Raw genomic sequence first — 14233 nt, 5'->3', positions numbered from 1 at the left:
GAGGGAGTACAGAGAAGGTTCACTAGATTGATCCCCGGGATGGCGGGACTTTCATATGAAGAAAGATTGGATAGACTAGGCTTGTACTCGCTGCAATTTAGAAGACTGAGGGGGGATCGTATAGAAACATATAAAAGTCTTAAGGGGTTGGAGAGGCTAGATGCGGGAAGATTGTTCCCGATGTTGGGGGAGTCCAGAACCAGGGGTCACAGCTTAAGGATAAGGGGGAAGTCTTTTAGGACCGAGATGAGAAAACATTTCTTCACACAGAGAGTGGTGAGTCTGGGGAATTCTCTGCCACAGAAGATAGTTGAGGCCAGTTCATTGGCTGTATTTAAGATGGAGTTAGATGTGGCCCTTTTTGCTAAAGGGATCAGGGGGTATGGAGAGAAGGCAGGTACAGGTTACTGAGCTGGATGATCAGCCATGATCATATTGAATGGCGGTGCAGGCTCGGAGGGCCGAGTGGCCTACTCCTGCACCTATTTTCTATGCTTCTATGTTTCTATCATGTAGAAAGTAGCATATGCCATCAATCCTACCACCAAAATCCACGACTCCACACTTTGCTACACCAGATTCCATCTGCCACTTCTCTGCCCACTCTCCCAACCTGTCCAAGCCCTTCTGTAGAGTCCCTGCTTTCTCCACACAACCTGCCCTCCGACTGTTTTCATATCATCCGCAACTTGGCCACAAAGTCTTCAATCACCTCGTCCACATCAATAATATACAACGTGAAGAGTAGCGGCCCCAGCACCGGCCCTTGCAGGAACTCCGCTAGTCATTGGCAGCCAACCAGAAAACCCCCCATTCATTGCATCTCTTTGCCCGGTTGACCGGGCTCGACGCGCCCTCTAGGGAGCGCTCACTGCAACAACTGCAGCCGGTTTTTGACCGGATCCGCCGTCTCCCTGCTACAGTGTGGGGTTCATGGCACAGAGATACACGGCGGAGTCGGACACAAGAGCCCCGGAGAGAGTTAAATGAGACATCGCTTTGTCTCTCTGCCTATCGACCGTCATAAGTAAACCCATGATTCCTGGGATGACTTTTGTAAACCTCCTCTGGACCCTCTCCAGAGCGAGCACATCCTTCCTCAAATATGGGTGTCCAAAGTTGCCCACAATATTCCGAATGCGGCCTAACCTGCGCCTTAAAACGCTCAACGTTACATCCCGATTTTTGTATACAAGCTCTCTCCATATAAATGCGAACATTCCGTTTGATTTCTCTACTATTGATTCGACTTACAGATTAACTTTTTTTGGGGATCCTGCACGTACCAGCACTGCCAAGTCCCTTTGCCCCTGCGATTTCTGGAGTCTCGCACCATGTAGAAAATAGTCCACGCCATTATTCCCACCACCAAAATCCATGACTCCACAAATTGCAACATTAGATTCCATCTGCCACTTCTCTGCCCACTCTCCAAACTTGTCCAAGTCCTTCTGCAGAGTCCCTGCATCCTCCACACAACCGCTCACTGCACATCGCTTTGTCTCTCTGCCTATCACCGGTAAACCTCAGGGGGCATTCTGAAGACCGGTCCACCTTTCCTGAGTAATCTATCCTCAGCAAGTATTCAGGATATTCTCCGCGATGCTGAATGTACCAAAATATATATGTAGTAGTGCCGCTGTAAGTACAATTCATTGCTGCGGTCTGTCCTCCTTCAACCGTTGATTCAGGAGGGTCCTGGGTCACTGAATCCAGAGCCTTCGTTGAGGGGAGACCTGAAAGAAGTTAATAAGATTATGAGAGACATAGATAGGGTAGACAGTCAGATCCCTTTCTCCGCGGGTGGAAATGTCAAAGACATTAAGGTGAAGTGGAAAAGATTTCATAGGAATCCGAGGGGTACCTTTTGCGCATAAAGGATGGTAGGTGCATGGAACCACCTGCCAGAGGAGGTAGTTGAGTCAGTCAACATCCTGATGTTTGAGGAACAATTAGACAGGTACGTGGATAAGCCCGGTTTCGAGTGGAATGGGCCAAACGTGGGCAGATGGGACTGGAGTAGCTGGGGCAGGTTGGCCGATGTGGGCAAGTTGGGCAGAAGGGCTTGTTTCTCCGCTGTATCACTCTATGACTTGTTGACTATATAAATAGAGGGCACGGCGTCAAGGTCAGAGGGGTATATTTTCAAGGAGAAACAATTGGGAACTCACTTATTCCAAAGGCCAATAGAAGCGGAAGTGAAGACAGAAAGACCATGCTGTCCAGTCTAACGTCAGCTGCGAAATCAAAATATTTCTTCAAACGTGAACGCGGGATAACCAAGGTGAGAAGAGAAATTCAAATCACCGGGGCAAACTTCAACTTATGTTGATGGGAGGGGCCCTGTCCTCCTGCACGATTGGCTGGTCAACCGGAACCCCGACCGGCGTCAGTTGTGTTTCCGGCCATTTCTCTGGTTCGGGGACCGACTTTCCCCGGTAACGAAATCCGTCTGACAAGTAACATTTTCTAACTAGACCTGGTTAATTCAGTAGGTTACAATTCCGTTGATTTTCACGTCATCTCACTCTTGAGAATTCACAAGAGATCGGAGTAGAATTAGGCCATTCGGCCCATCAAGTCTACTCCGCCATTCAATCATGGCTGACATATCGCACCCTCCTAACCCCATTCTCCTGTCTCCTCCCCATAATCTCTGACACGCGTACTCATCAAGCATCTACCTATATCTGCCTTAAATATATTCACTGACGTTGCCTCCACAGCTTCTGTGGCAATGAATTCCACATATCCACCACCCTATGAATGAAGAAATTCCTTCCCATCTCCTTCCTAAAAGAGCGTCCTTTAATTCTGAGGCTATGACCTCCAGTCATTGACTCTCACATGAGCGGAAACTTCCACTCTACCCTACCTTTGACTATTCTGTACGTTTCAATGAGGTCTCCCCACCCACCTAATTCTTCTAAACTACAGCGAGCATAGGCCCAGTGCCGTCAAACGATCGTCATACGTAAACCCATGATTCCCGGGATGATTTTTGTAAACCTCCTCTGGACCCTCTCCAGAGCGAGCACATCCTTCCTCAAATATGGTGCCCAAAATATTCCGAATGCGGCCTAACCTGTGCCTTAAAACACTCAACGTTACATCCCGATTTTTCTATACAAGCTCTCTCGAAATAAATGCGAACATTCCATTTGATTTCTATACTATTGATTCGACTTACAGATTAACTTTTTGGGGGATCCTGCACGTACCAACACTCCCAAGTCCCTTTGCCCCTGCGATTTCTGGAGTCTGTCACCATGTAGAAAATATTGCACGCCATTATTCCCACCACCAAAATCCATGACTCCACACATTGCTACATTAGATTCCATCTGCCACTTCTCTGCCCACTCTCCCAACCTGTCCAAGTCCTTCTGCAGAGTCCCTGCATCCTCCACACAACCTGCCCCATCCAACTATTTTCATATCATCCGTAACTGGCCACAAAGCCTTCAACCCCCTCGTCCACATCAATAATATACAACGTGAAGAGTAGCGGCCCCAGCACCGGCCCTTACAGGAACTCCGCTAGTCATTGGCAGCCAACCAGAACCCCCGCACGCCCCCATTCATTGCATCTCTTTGCCCGGTTGACCGGGCGCGACGCGCCCTCTAGCGAGCGTTCACTTCAACAACTACAGCCGGTTTTTGACCGGATCCGCCGTCTCCCTGCTACAGTGTGGGGTTCAGGGCACAGAGATACACGGCAGAGTCGGACACAAGAGCCCCGGAGAGAGTTAAATGAGACATCGTTTTGTCTCCCTGCAAATCACCGGTGAACCTCAGCGGGCATTCTGGAGACCGGTCCATCTTTCCTGAGTAACCTATCCTCAGCAAGTATTCAGGAGATTCTCCGCGATGTTGAATATACCAAATTATATATGATGGAGAGCCGGTGTAAACGCAGTTCAGTGTTGTGTTCTGTCCTCCTTCAACCGTTGATTCAGGAGGTTCCTGGGTCACTGAATCTTGAGCCTTCGTTGAGGGGAGACCTGAAAGAAGTTAATAAGATTATGAGAGACATAGATAGGGTAGACAGTCAGATCCAAAGATTTTAAGGTGAAGTGGAAAAGATTTAATAGGAATCCGAGGGGTGCCTGTTGCGCACAAAGGATGGTAGGTGCATGGAAGCAGCTGCCAGAGGAGGTAGTTGAGTCAGTGAACATTCTGATGTTTGAGGAACAATTAGACAGGTACGTGGATAAGCCCGGTTTCGAGTGATATGGGCCAAACGCGGGCAGATGGGACTGGAGTAGCTGGGGCAGGTTGGCCGATGTGGGCAAGTTGGGCAGAAGGGCTTGTTTCTCCGCTGTATCACTCTATGACTTGATGACTATATAAATAGAGGGCACGTCGTCAAGGTCAGAGGGGTATATTTTCAAGGAGAAACAATTAGGAACTCACCTGTTCCAAAGGCCAATATAAGCGGAAGTGAAAACAGAAAGAGCATGCTGTCCAGTCTAAAGTCAGCTGCGAAATCAGAATATTTCTTCAGACGTGAACGTGGGATAACCAAGGTGAGAATAGAGATTCAAATCACCGGGGCAACCTTCAACTGATGATGATGGGAGGGGCTCTGTCCTGCTGCACGATTGGCTGGTCAACCGGAACCCCGACCGGCATCAGTTGTGTTTCCGGCCATCTCTCTTGTTCGGTGACCGACTTTGCCCTGTAACAAAATCCGTCTGAAAAGTAACATTTTCTAACTAGACCTGGTTAATTCAGTAGGATCCAATTCCATTGATTTCCTCGTCATCTCACTCTTGACAACCCAAGTGGAGAATTCATAAGAGATCGGTGTAGAATTAGACCATTCGGCCCATCAAGTAGAAAGTAGCATATGCCATTAACCCCACCACCAAAATCCACGACTCCACACTTTGCTACACTAAATTCCATCTGCCACTTCACTGCCCTTTCTCCCAACCAGTCCAAGTCCTTCTGCAGAGTCCCTGATTTCTCCACACAACCTGCCCCTCCGACTGTTTTCATATCATCCCTAACTTGGCCACAAAGTCTTCAATCCCCTCGTCCACATCAATAATATACAACGTGAAGAGTAGCGGCCCCAGCACCGGCCCTTGCAGGAACTCCGCTCGTCACTGGCAGCCAACCAGAAAACCCACCATTCATTGCATCTCTTTGCCCGGTTGACCGGGCTCGACGCGCCCTCTAGCGAGCGCTCACTGCAACAACTACAGCCTGTTTTTGTCGGGATCCTCCGTCTCCCTGCTACAGTGTGGGGTTCATGGCACATAGATACACGGCGGCATCGGACACAAGAGCCCCGGAGAGAGTTAAATGAGACATCGTCTTGTCTCTCTGCCAATCACCGGAGAATCTCAGCGGGCATTCTGGAGACCGTTCCACCATTCCTGAGTAACCTATCCTCAGCAAGTATTCAGGAGATTCTCCGCGATGCTGAATGTACCAAAATATAAATGTAGCTTCGCCGGTGTAAGTACAATTCAGTGCTGCGGTCTGTCCATCTTCCACCGTTGATTCAGAAGGGTCCTGGGTCACTGAATCCAGAGCCTTCGTTGAGGGGAGACCTGAAAGAAGTTAATAAAATTATGAGAGACATAGATAGGGTAGACAGTCAGATCCCTTTCTCCGCGTGTGGAAATGTTAAAGACTTTTAGGTGAAGTGGAAAAGATTTAATAGGAATCCGAGGGGTACATTTTTCACACAAAGGATGGTAGGTGCATGGAAACATTTGCCTGAGGAGGTCGTTGAGGCAGTGAGCACCCTAATCTTTGAGGAACAATTAGACAGCTACTCAGATAGGCCGGGTGCAGAGTGATATGGGCCAAACGCGGGCAGATGGGACTGGAGTACCTGGGGCAGGTAGGCCGATGTGAGCAAGTTGGGCAAAAGGGCTTGTTTCTACGCTGTATCACTCTCTGACTCTTTGACTATATAAATAGAGGGCATGACGGCGTCAGAGAGGAATATTTCAAGGAGAAACGATTAGGAACTCACCTGTTCCAAAGGCCAATAGAAGCGGAAGTGAAGACAGAAAGCGCATGCTGTCCAGTCTAACGTCAGCTACGAAATCAGAATATTTCTTCAGACGTGAACGCGGGATAACCAAGGTGAGAATAGAAATTCAAATCACCGGAATAACCTTCAACTTATGTTGATGGGAGGGGCCCTGTCCTGTTGCACGATTGGCTGGTCAACCGGAACCCCGACCGGCATCAGTTGTGTTTCCGTCCATCTCTCTTGTTCGGGGACCGACTTTGCCCTGTAACAGAATCCGTCTGAAAAGTAACATTTTCTAACTAGACCTGGTTAATTCAGTAGGATACAATTCCAATGATTTTCTCGTCATCTCACTCTTGACAACCCAAGTGGAGAATTCATAAGAGATCGGTGTAGAATTAGACCATTCGGCCCATCAAGTAGAAAGTAGTATATGCCATTAACCCCACCACCAAAATCCACGACTCCACACTTTGCTACACTAGATTCCATCTGCCACTTCACTGCCCATTCTCCCAACCAGTCCAAGTCCTTCTGCAGAGTCCCTGATTTCTCCACACAACCTGCCCCTCCGACTGTTTTCATATCATCCGTAACTTGGCCACAAAGTCTTCAATCCCCTCGTCCACATAAATAATATACAACGTGAAGAGTAGTGGCCCCAGCACCGGCCCTTGCAGGAACTCCGCTCGTCACTGGCAGCCAACCAGAAAACCCCCCATTCATTGCATCTCTTTGCCCGGTTGACCGGGCTCGACGCGCCCTCTAGCGAGCGCTCACTGCAACAACTACAGCCGGTTTTTGTCGGGATCCGCCGTCTCCCTGCTACAGTGTGGGGTTCATGGCACATAGATACACGGCGGAGTCGGACACAAGAGCCCCGGAGAGATTTAAATGAGACATTTTTTTGTCTCTCTGCCAAACACCGGTAAACCTCAGCGGGCATTCTGGAGAGCGGTCCACCATTCCTGCGTAACCTATCCTCAGCAAGTATTCAGGAGATTCTCCGCGATGCTGAATGTACCAAAATATATATGTAGGAGAGCCGGTGTAAACGCAGTTCAGTGTTGTGTTCTGTCCTCCTTCAATCGTTGATTCAGGATGTTCCTGGGTCACTGAATCTTGAGCCTTCGTTGTGGGGAGACCTGAAAGAAGTTAATAAGATTATGAGAGACATAGATAGGGTAGACAGTCAGATCTCTTTCTCCGCGGGTGGAAATGTTAAAGACTTTAAGGTGAAGTGGAAAAGATTTAATAGGAATCCGAGGGGTGCCTGTTGCGCACAAAGGATGGTAGGTGCATGGAAGCAGCTGCCAGAGGAGGTAGTTGAGTCAGTGAACATTCTGATGTTTGAGGAACAATTAGACAGGTACGTGGATAAGCCCGGTTTCGAGTGATATGGGCCAAACGCGGGCAGATGGGACTGGAGTAGCTGGGGCAGGTTGGCCGATGTGGGCAAGTTGGGCAGAAGGGCTTGTTTCTCCGCTGTATCACTCTATGACTTGTTGACTATATAAATAGAGGGCACGGCGTCAAGGTCAGAGGGGTATATTTTCAAGGAGAAACAATTAGGAACTCACCTGTTCCAAAGGCCAATATAAGCGGAAGTGAAAACAGAAAGAGCATGCTGTCCAGTCTAAAGTCAGCTGCGAAATCAGAATATTTCTTCAGACGTGAACGTGGGATAACCAAGGTGAGAATAGAGATTCAAATCACCGGTGCAACCTTCAACTGATGATGATGGGAGGGGCTCTGTCCTGCTGCACGATTGGCTGGTCAACCGGAACCCCGACCGGCATCAGTTGTGTTTCCGGCCATCTCTCTTGTTCGGGGACCGACTTTGCCCTGTAACAAAATCCGTCTGAAAAGTAACATTTTCTAACTAGACCTGGTTAATTCAGTAGGATACAATTCCAATGATTTTCTCGTCATCTCACTCTTGACAACCCAAGTGGAGAATTCATAAGAGATCGGTGTAGAATTAGACCATTCGGCCCATCAAGTAGAAAGTAGTATATGCCATTAACCCCACCACCAAAATCCACGACTCCACACTTTGCTACACTAGATTCCATCTGCCACTTCACTGCCCATTCTCCCAACCAGTCCAAGTCCTTCTGCAGAGTCCCTGATTTCTCCACACAACCTGCCCCTCCGACTGTTTTCATATCATCCGTAACTTGGCCACAAAGTCTTCAATCCGCTCGTCCACATAAATAATATACAACGTGAAGAGTAGCGGCCCCAGCACCGGCCCTTGCAGGAACTCCGCTCGTCACTGGCAGCCAACCAGAAAACCCCCCATTCATTGCATCTCTTTGCCCGGTTGACCGGGCTCGACGCGCCCTCTAGCGAGCGCTCACTGCAACAACTACAGCCGGTTTTTGTCGGGATCCGCCGTCTCCCTGCTACAGTGTGGGGTTCATGGCACATAGATACACGGCGGAGTCGGACATAAGAGCCCCGGAGAGATTTAAATGAGACATTTTTTTGTCTCTCTGCCAAACACCGGTAAACCTCAGCGGGCATTCTGGAGAGCGGTCCACCATTCCTGCGTAACCTATCCTCAGCAAGTATTCAGGAGATTCTCCGCGATGCTGAATGTACCAAAATATATATGTAGGAGAGCCGGTGTAAACGCAGTTCAGTGTTGTGTTCTGTCCTCCTTCAATCGTTGATTCAGGATGTTCCTGGGTCACTGAATCTTGAGCCTTCGTTGTGGGGAGACCTGAAAGAAGTTAATAAGATTATGAGAGACATAGATAGGGTAGACAGTCAGATCTCTTTCTCCGCGGGTGGAAATGTCAAAGACTTTAAGGTGAAGTGGAAAAGATTTAATAGGAATCCGAGGGGTACCTGTTGCGCACAAAGGATGGTAGGTGCATGGAACCAGCTGCCAGAGGAGGTAGTTGAGTCAGTGAACATTCTGATGTTTGAGGAACAATTAGACAGGTACGTGGATAAGCCCGGTTTCGAGTGATATGGGCCAAACGCGGGCAGATGGGACTGGAGTAGCTGGGGCAGGTTGGCCGATGTGGGCAAGTTGGGCAGAAGGGCTTGTTTCTCCGCTGTATCACTCTATGACTTGTTGACTATATAAATAGAGGGCACGGCGTCAAGGTCAGAGGGGTATATTTTCAAGGAGAAACAATTAGGAACTCACCTGTTCCAAAGGCCAATATAAGCGGAAGTGAAAACAGAAAGAGAATGCTGTCCAGTCTAAAGTCAGCTGCGAAATCAGAATATTTCTTCAGACGTGAACGTCAAGTCAAGTCAAGTCAATTTATTTGTATAGCACATTTAAAAACAACCCACGTTGACCAAAGTGCTGCACATCTGACTAGGAAAAAAAGAAACATACAGTGGCAGGCAGCCAAACACAACGGCGCGGCCATCTTGAACAAAATGTTAATTCAATCACCCACAGTCCAACAATAAAAGCACTAAACAGGCACCCAAATTACCCAACCCCAAAAACCCCCCAAAACACAGTCCAACAATAGAAGCATTAAATAGGCATTCAAATCACACACCCCAAAACCCCCAAGAACACAGTCCAACAATAAAAGCATCAAACAGGCACTCAAACCACCCAACCCCAAAAACACACAAAAAAGAAACATCCATCAAAGAAACATCCATCACAGTGAGTCTCCTCCAGTCCTCTCTCTCCTCACTGTGATGGAAGGCCACAATGTCTTTCCCTTCTCCTGCTGTCCTCGCCCGCAGTCAGGTTGTTGTGGTTGCAGGCCGCACCGGACGGTCCACAGCGGGCCGAGCCCAAGGCGCGTCGCGTCGCAGCCGCTCCCGCAGCCTCCGAAGACGGCCGGCTCCGCCGATGATAAGTCCGATCCGGGGCGGGCGAACACGCTGCTGCCGCTGTTGTTGCACGTCGGGGCGGTCGAGGCTCCCGACATTGAAGCCCCCGCCCAGCAGAGAAATATCCCGCGGCCATCTTAGGCCGCGCCGGACGGTGAAATGTCCGCGCCCCAAGCCCCGCGATCCGGGGCGGGCGAACACGCTGCCGCTGCTGGAGCTCCCGATGTCGGCATCCACGCGGCCCGAACCTAAGGCAAGTCGCAGCCGCTCCCGCAGCCTCCGAAGACGGCCGGCTCCGGTGATGGTAAGTCCGATCCACGGACTTGGATGGTAAGTCCGATGGAGGCTGACAGCTCCAGGAGTTGGGCCGATGGTAGGCCGCAGCAGGAACGGAGACACGGCCCAGAAAACAAAGGTCGGGTCTCCGTTCGGAAGGGACACATATTTACAGTGTTAGTTTCCCCCTCCCCCCCACATACACACATAGTACACAAACACAAAAACACCACATCACAACTACAATTAAGACAACTACAATTAAGACAAAAAAAAACAACAAAAACACAAAGACAAATGGACCGCAGGTGAGCGGCAGCTGCTAGGGCAGTGCCGCCATTTTGTCTACGTGGGATAACCAAGGTGAGAATAGCATATGCCATTAACCCCACCACCAAAATCCACGACTCCACACTTTGCTACACTAAATTCCATCTGCCACTTCACTGCCCTTTCTGAATGTACCAAAATATATCTGTAGTAGCGCCGCTGTAAGTACAATTCAATGCTGCGGTCTGTCCTCCTTCAACCGTTGATTCAGGAGGGTCCTGGGTCACTGAATCTTGAGCCTTCGTTGAGGGGAGACAGTCAGATCTCTTTCTCCGCGGGTGGAAATGTTAAAGACTTTAAGGTGAAGTGGAAAAGATTTAATAGGAATCCGAAGGGTACATTTTTCACACAAAGGATGGTAGGTGCATGGAAACATCTGCCAGAGGAGGTAGTTGAGTGAGTGAGCATCCTAATCTTTGAGGAACAATTAGACAGCTACATGGATAGGCCGGGTGCAGAGTGATATGGGCCAAACGCGGGCAGATGGCACTGGACTACCTGGGGCATGTAGGCCGATGTGGGCTAGTTGGGTAGAAGGGCTTTTTTATACGCTATATCACTCTGACTCTTTGACTATATAAATAGAGGGAATGACGGCGTCAGAGAGGAGTACTTCAAGGAGAAACAATTAGGAACTCACCTGTTCCAAAGGCCAATAGAATCGGAAGTGAAGACAGAAAGAGCATGCTGTCCAGTCTAACTTCAGCTGCGAAATCAGAATATTTCTTCAGACGTGAACGCGGGATAACCAAGGTGAGAATAGAGATTCAAATCACCGGGGCAACCTTCAACTTATGTTGATGGGGGGGGGGGGCTTGTAGTGCTGTACGATTGGCTGGTCAACCGGAACCCCGACCGACGTCAGTTGTGTTTCCGGCCATCTCTCTGGTTCGGGAACCAACTTTCACCTGTAACGAAATCCGTGTGAAAAGTAACAATTTCTAACTAGACCTGGTTAATTCAGTAGGATACAATTCCCATTGATTTTCTCGTCATCTCACTCTTGACAACCCAAGTAGAGAATTCATAAGAGATCGGAGTAGAATTAGGCCATTCGGCCCATGATGTAGAAAGTAGCATATGCCGTTAACCCTACCACCAAAATCCATGACTCCATACTTTACTACACGAGATTCCATCTGCCACTTCTCTGCCAACTCTCCCAACCTGTCTAAGTCCTCCTGCAGAGGCCCCTGCGTTCTCCATACAACCTGCCCCTCCGACTGTTTTCATATCATCCGTAACTTGGCCACAAAGTCTTCAATCCCCTCGTCCACATCAATAATATACAACGTGAAGAGTAGTGGCCCCAGCACCGGCCCTTGCAGGAACTCCGCTAGTCACTGGCAGCCAACCAGAACCCCCCCCCCCCCCCCCCCCCCATTCATTGCAACTCTTTGCCCGGTTGACCGGGCTCGACGCGCCCTCTAGCGAGCGCTCACAGCAACAACTACAGCCGGTTTTTGACCGGATCCGCCGTCTCCCTGCTACAGTGTGGGGTTCATGGCACAGAGATACACAGCGGCGTCGGACACAAGAGCCCCGGAGAGAGTTAAATGAGACATCGTCTTGTCTCTCTGCCAATCACCGGAGAATCTCAGCGGGCATTCTGGAGACCGTTCCACCATTCCTGAGTAACCTATCCTCAGCAAGTATTCAGGAGATTCTCCGCGATGCTGAATGTACCAAAATATAAATGTAGCTTCGCCGGTGTAAGTACAATTCAGTGCTGCGGTCTGTCCATCTTCCACCGTTGATTCAGAAGGGTCCTGGGTCACTGAATCCAGAGCCTTCGTTGAGGGGAGACCTGAAAGAAGTTAATAAAATTATGAGAGGCATAGATGGGGTAGACAGTCAGATCCCTTTCTCCGCGTGTGGAAATGTTAAAGACTTTTAGGTGAAGTGGAAAAGATTTAATAGGAATCCGAGGGGTACATTTTTCACACAAAGGATGGTAGGTGCATGGAAACATTTGCCTGAGGAGGTCGTTGAGGCAGTGAGCACCCTAATCTTTGAGGAACAATTAGACAGCTACTCAGATAGGCCGGGTGCAGAGTGATATGGGCCAAACGCGGGCAGATGGGACTGGAGTACCTGGGGCAGGTAGGCCGATGTGAGCAAGTTGGGCAAAAGGGCTTGTTTCTACGCTGTATCACTCTCTGACTCTTTGACTATATAAATAGAGGGCATGACGGCGTCAGAGAGGAATATTTCAAGGAGAAACGATTAGGAACTCACCTGTTCCAAAGGCCAATAGAAGCGGAAGTGAAGACAGAAAGCGCATGCTGTCCAGTCTAACGTCAGCTACGAAATCAGAATATTTCTTCAGACGTGAACGCGGGATAACCAAGGTGAGAATAGAAATTCAAATCACCGGAATAACCTTCAACTTATGTTGATGGGAGGGGCCCTGTCCTGTTGCACGATTGGCTGGTCAACCGGAACCCCGACCGGCATCAGTTCTGTTTCCGGCCATCAATCTGGTTCGAGGACCGACTTTCACCTGTAACGAAATCCATGTGAAAAGTAACATTTTCTAACTAGACCTGGTTAATTCAGTAGGTTACAATTCTGTTGATTTTCTCGTCATCTCTCTCTTGACAACCCAAGTGGAAAATTCATAAGAGATCCGAGTAGAATTACGCCATTCGGCCCATCATAATAGATTATGAGGGAAAACTGGCAAGGAACATAAAAACTCACGGCAAAAGCTTTATAGATATGTGAAGAGAAAAAGATTAGTTAAGACAAATGTAGGTCCCTTGCAGTCGGAAACAGGTGAATTGATCATAGGGAACAAGGAGATGACAGACCAATTGAACAAATACTTTGGTTCTGTCTTCACTAAGGAAGACATAAACCGCCTGCTGGAAATAGCGGGGGACCGGGGGTCTAATGAGATGGAGGAACTGAGGGAAATCCAGGTTAGTCGGGAAGTGGTGTTAGGTAAATTAAAAGGATTAAAGGCAGATAAATCCCTAGGGCCACATAGGCTGCATCCCAGAGTGCTTAAGGAAGTAGCCTCAGAAATAGTGGATGCATTAGCGATAACTTTTCAAAATTCCTTAGATTCTGGAGTAGTTCCTGAGGACTGGAGGGTAGCTAATGTAAACCCACTTTTTAAAAAGGGAGGGAGAGAGAAAACGGGGTATTATAGACCAGTTAGCCTAACATCGGTAGTGGGGAAAATGCTAGAGTCAGTTATTAAAGATGTGATAGCATCACATTTGGAAAGTGGTGAAATCATCGGACAAAGTCAGCATGGATTTACAAAAGACAAATCATGTCTGACGAATCTTATAGAATTTTTCGAGGATGTAACTAGTAGAGTGGATAAGGGACAACCAGTCGATGTGTTATATCTGGACTTTCAAAAGGCCTTCGACAAGATCCCACATAGGAGATTGGTGTACAAACTGAAAGCACACGGTATTGAGGGTTCAGTGTTGAGGTGGATAGAAAATTGGTTGGCGGACAGGAAGCAAAGAGTAGGAATAAACGGGTCCTTTTCGGAATGGCAGGCAGTGACTAGTGGGGTACCGCAAGGCTCAGTGCTGGGACCCCAGTTATTTACAGTGTATATTAATGATTTGGACGAGGGAATTGAATGCAACATCTCTAAGTTTGCGGATGATACGAAGCAGGGTGGCAGTGTTAGCTGCGAGGAGGATGCTAGGAGGCTGCAGAGTGACTTGGATAGATTAGGCGAGTGGGCAAATGCATGGCAGATGCAATATAATGTGGATAAATGTGAGGTTATCCACTTTGGCGGCAAGAACAGGAAAGCAGAGTATTACCTGCATGGTGATC

The 14233-nt window shown here is 48.6% G+C and overlaps 1 protein-coding gene across 1 annotated transcript in view; it reads right to left on the bottom strand.

The window, feature by feature from the left end:
- Positions 1-4563: 4563 nt before the first annotated feature.
- Positions 4564-14233, bottom strand: part of LOC144601310 (uncharacterized) — a 20542-nt gene continuing 10872 nt past the window's right edge. The window contains exons 5-10 of the mRNA XM_078413348.1: positions 12662-12746; positions 11064-11129; positions 7579-7644; positions 5996-6061; positions 5444-5564; positions 4564-4681 (exon numbers count right to left, since the gene is read on the bottom strand). Coding sequence (XP_078269474.1) covers positions 4564-4681; positions 5444-5564; positions 5996-6061; positions 7579-7644; positions 11064-11129; positions 12662-12746 — 522 coding nt within the window. The remainder of the gene's footprint in view (positions 4682-5443; positions 5565-5995; positions 6062-7578; positions 7645-11063; positions 11130-12661; positions 12747-14233) is intronic.

The sequence above is a fragment of the Rhinoraja longicauda genome, chromosome 16 (assembly GCF_053455715.1).
Source record: "Rhinoraja longicauda isolate Sanriku21f chromosome 16, sRhiLon1.1, whole genome shotgun sequence".
NCBI lineage: Eukaryota > Metazoa > Chordata > Chondrichthyes > Rajiformes > Arhynchobatidae > Rhinoraja > Rhinoraja longicauda.
Note: the sequence above shows the minus strand (reverse complement) of the source record. Positions and strands in the feature narration are given on the sequence as shown.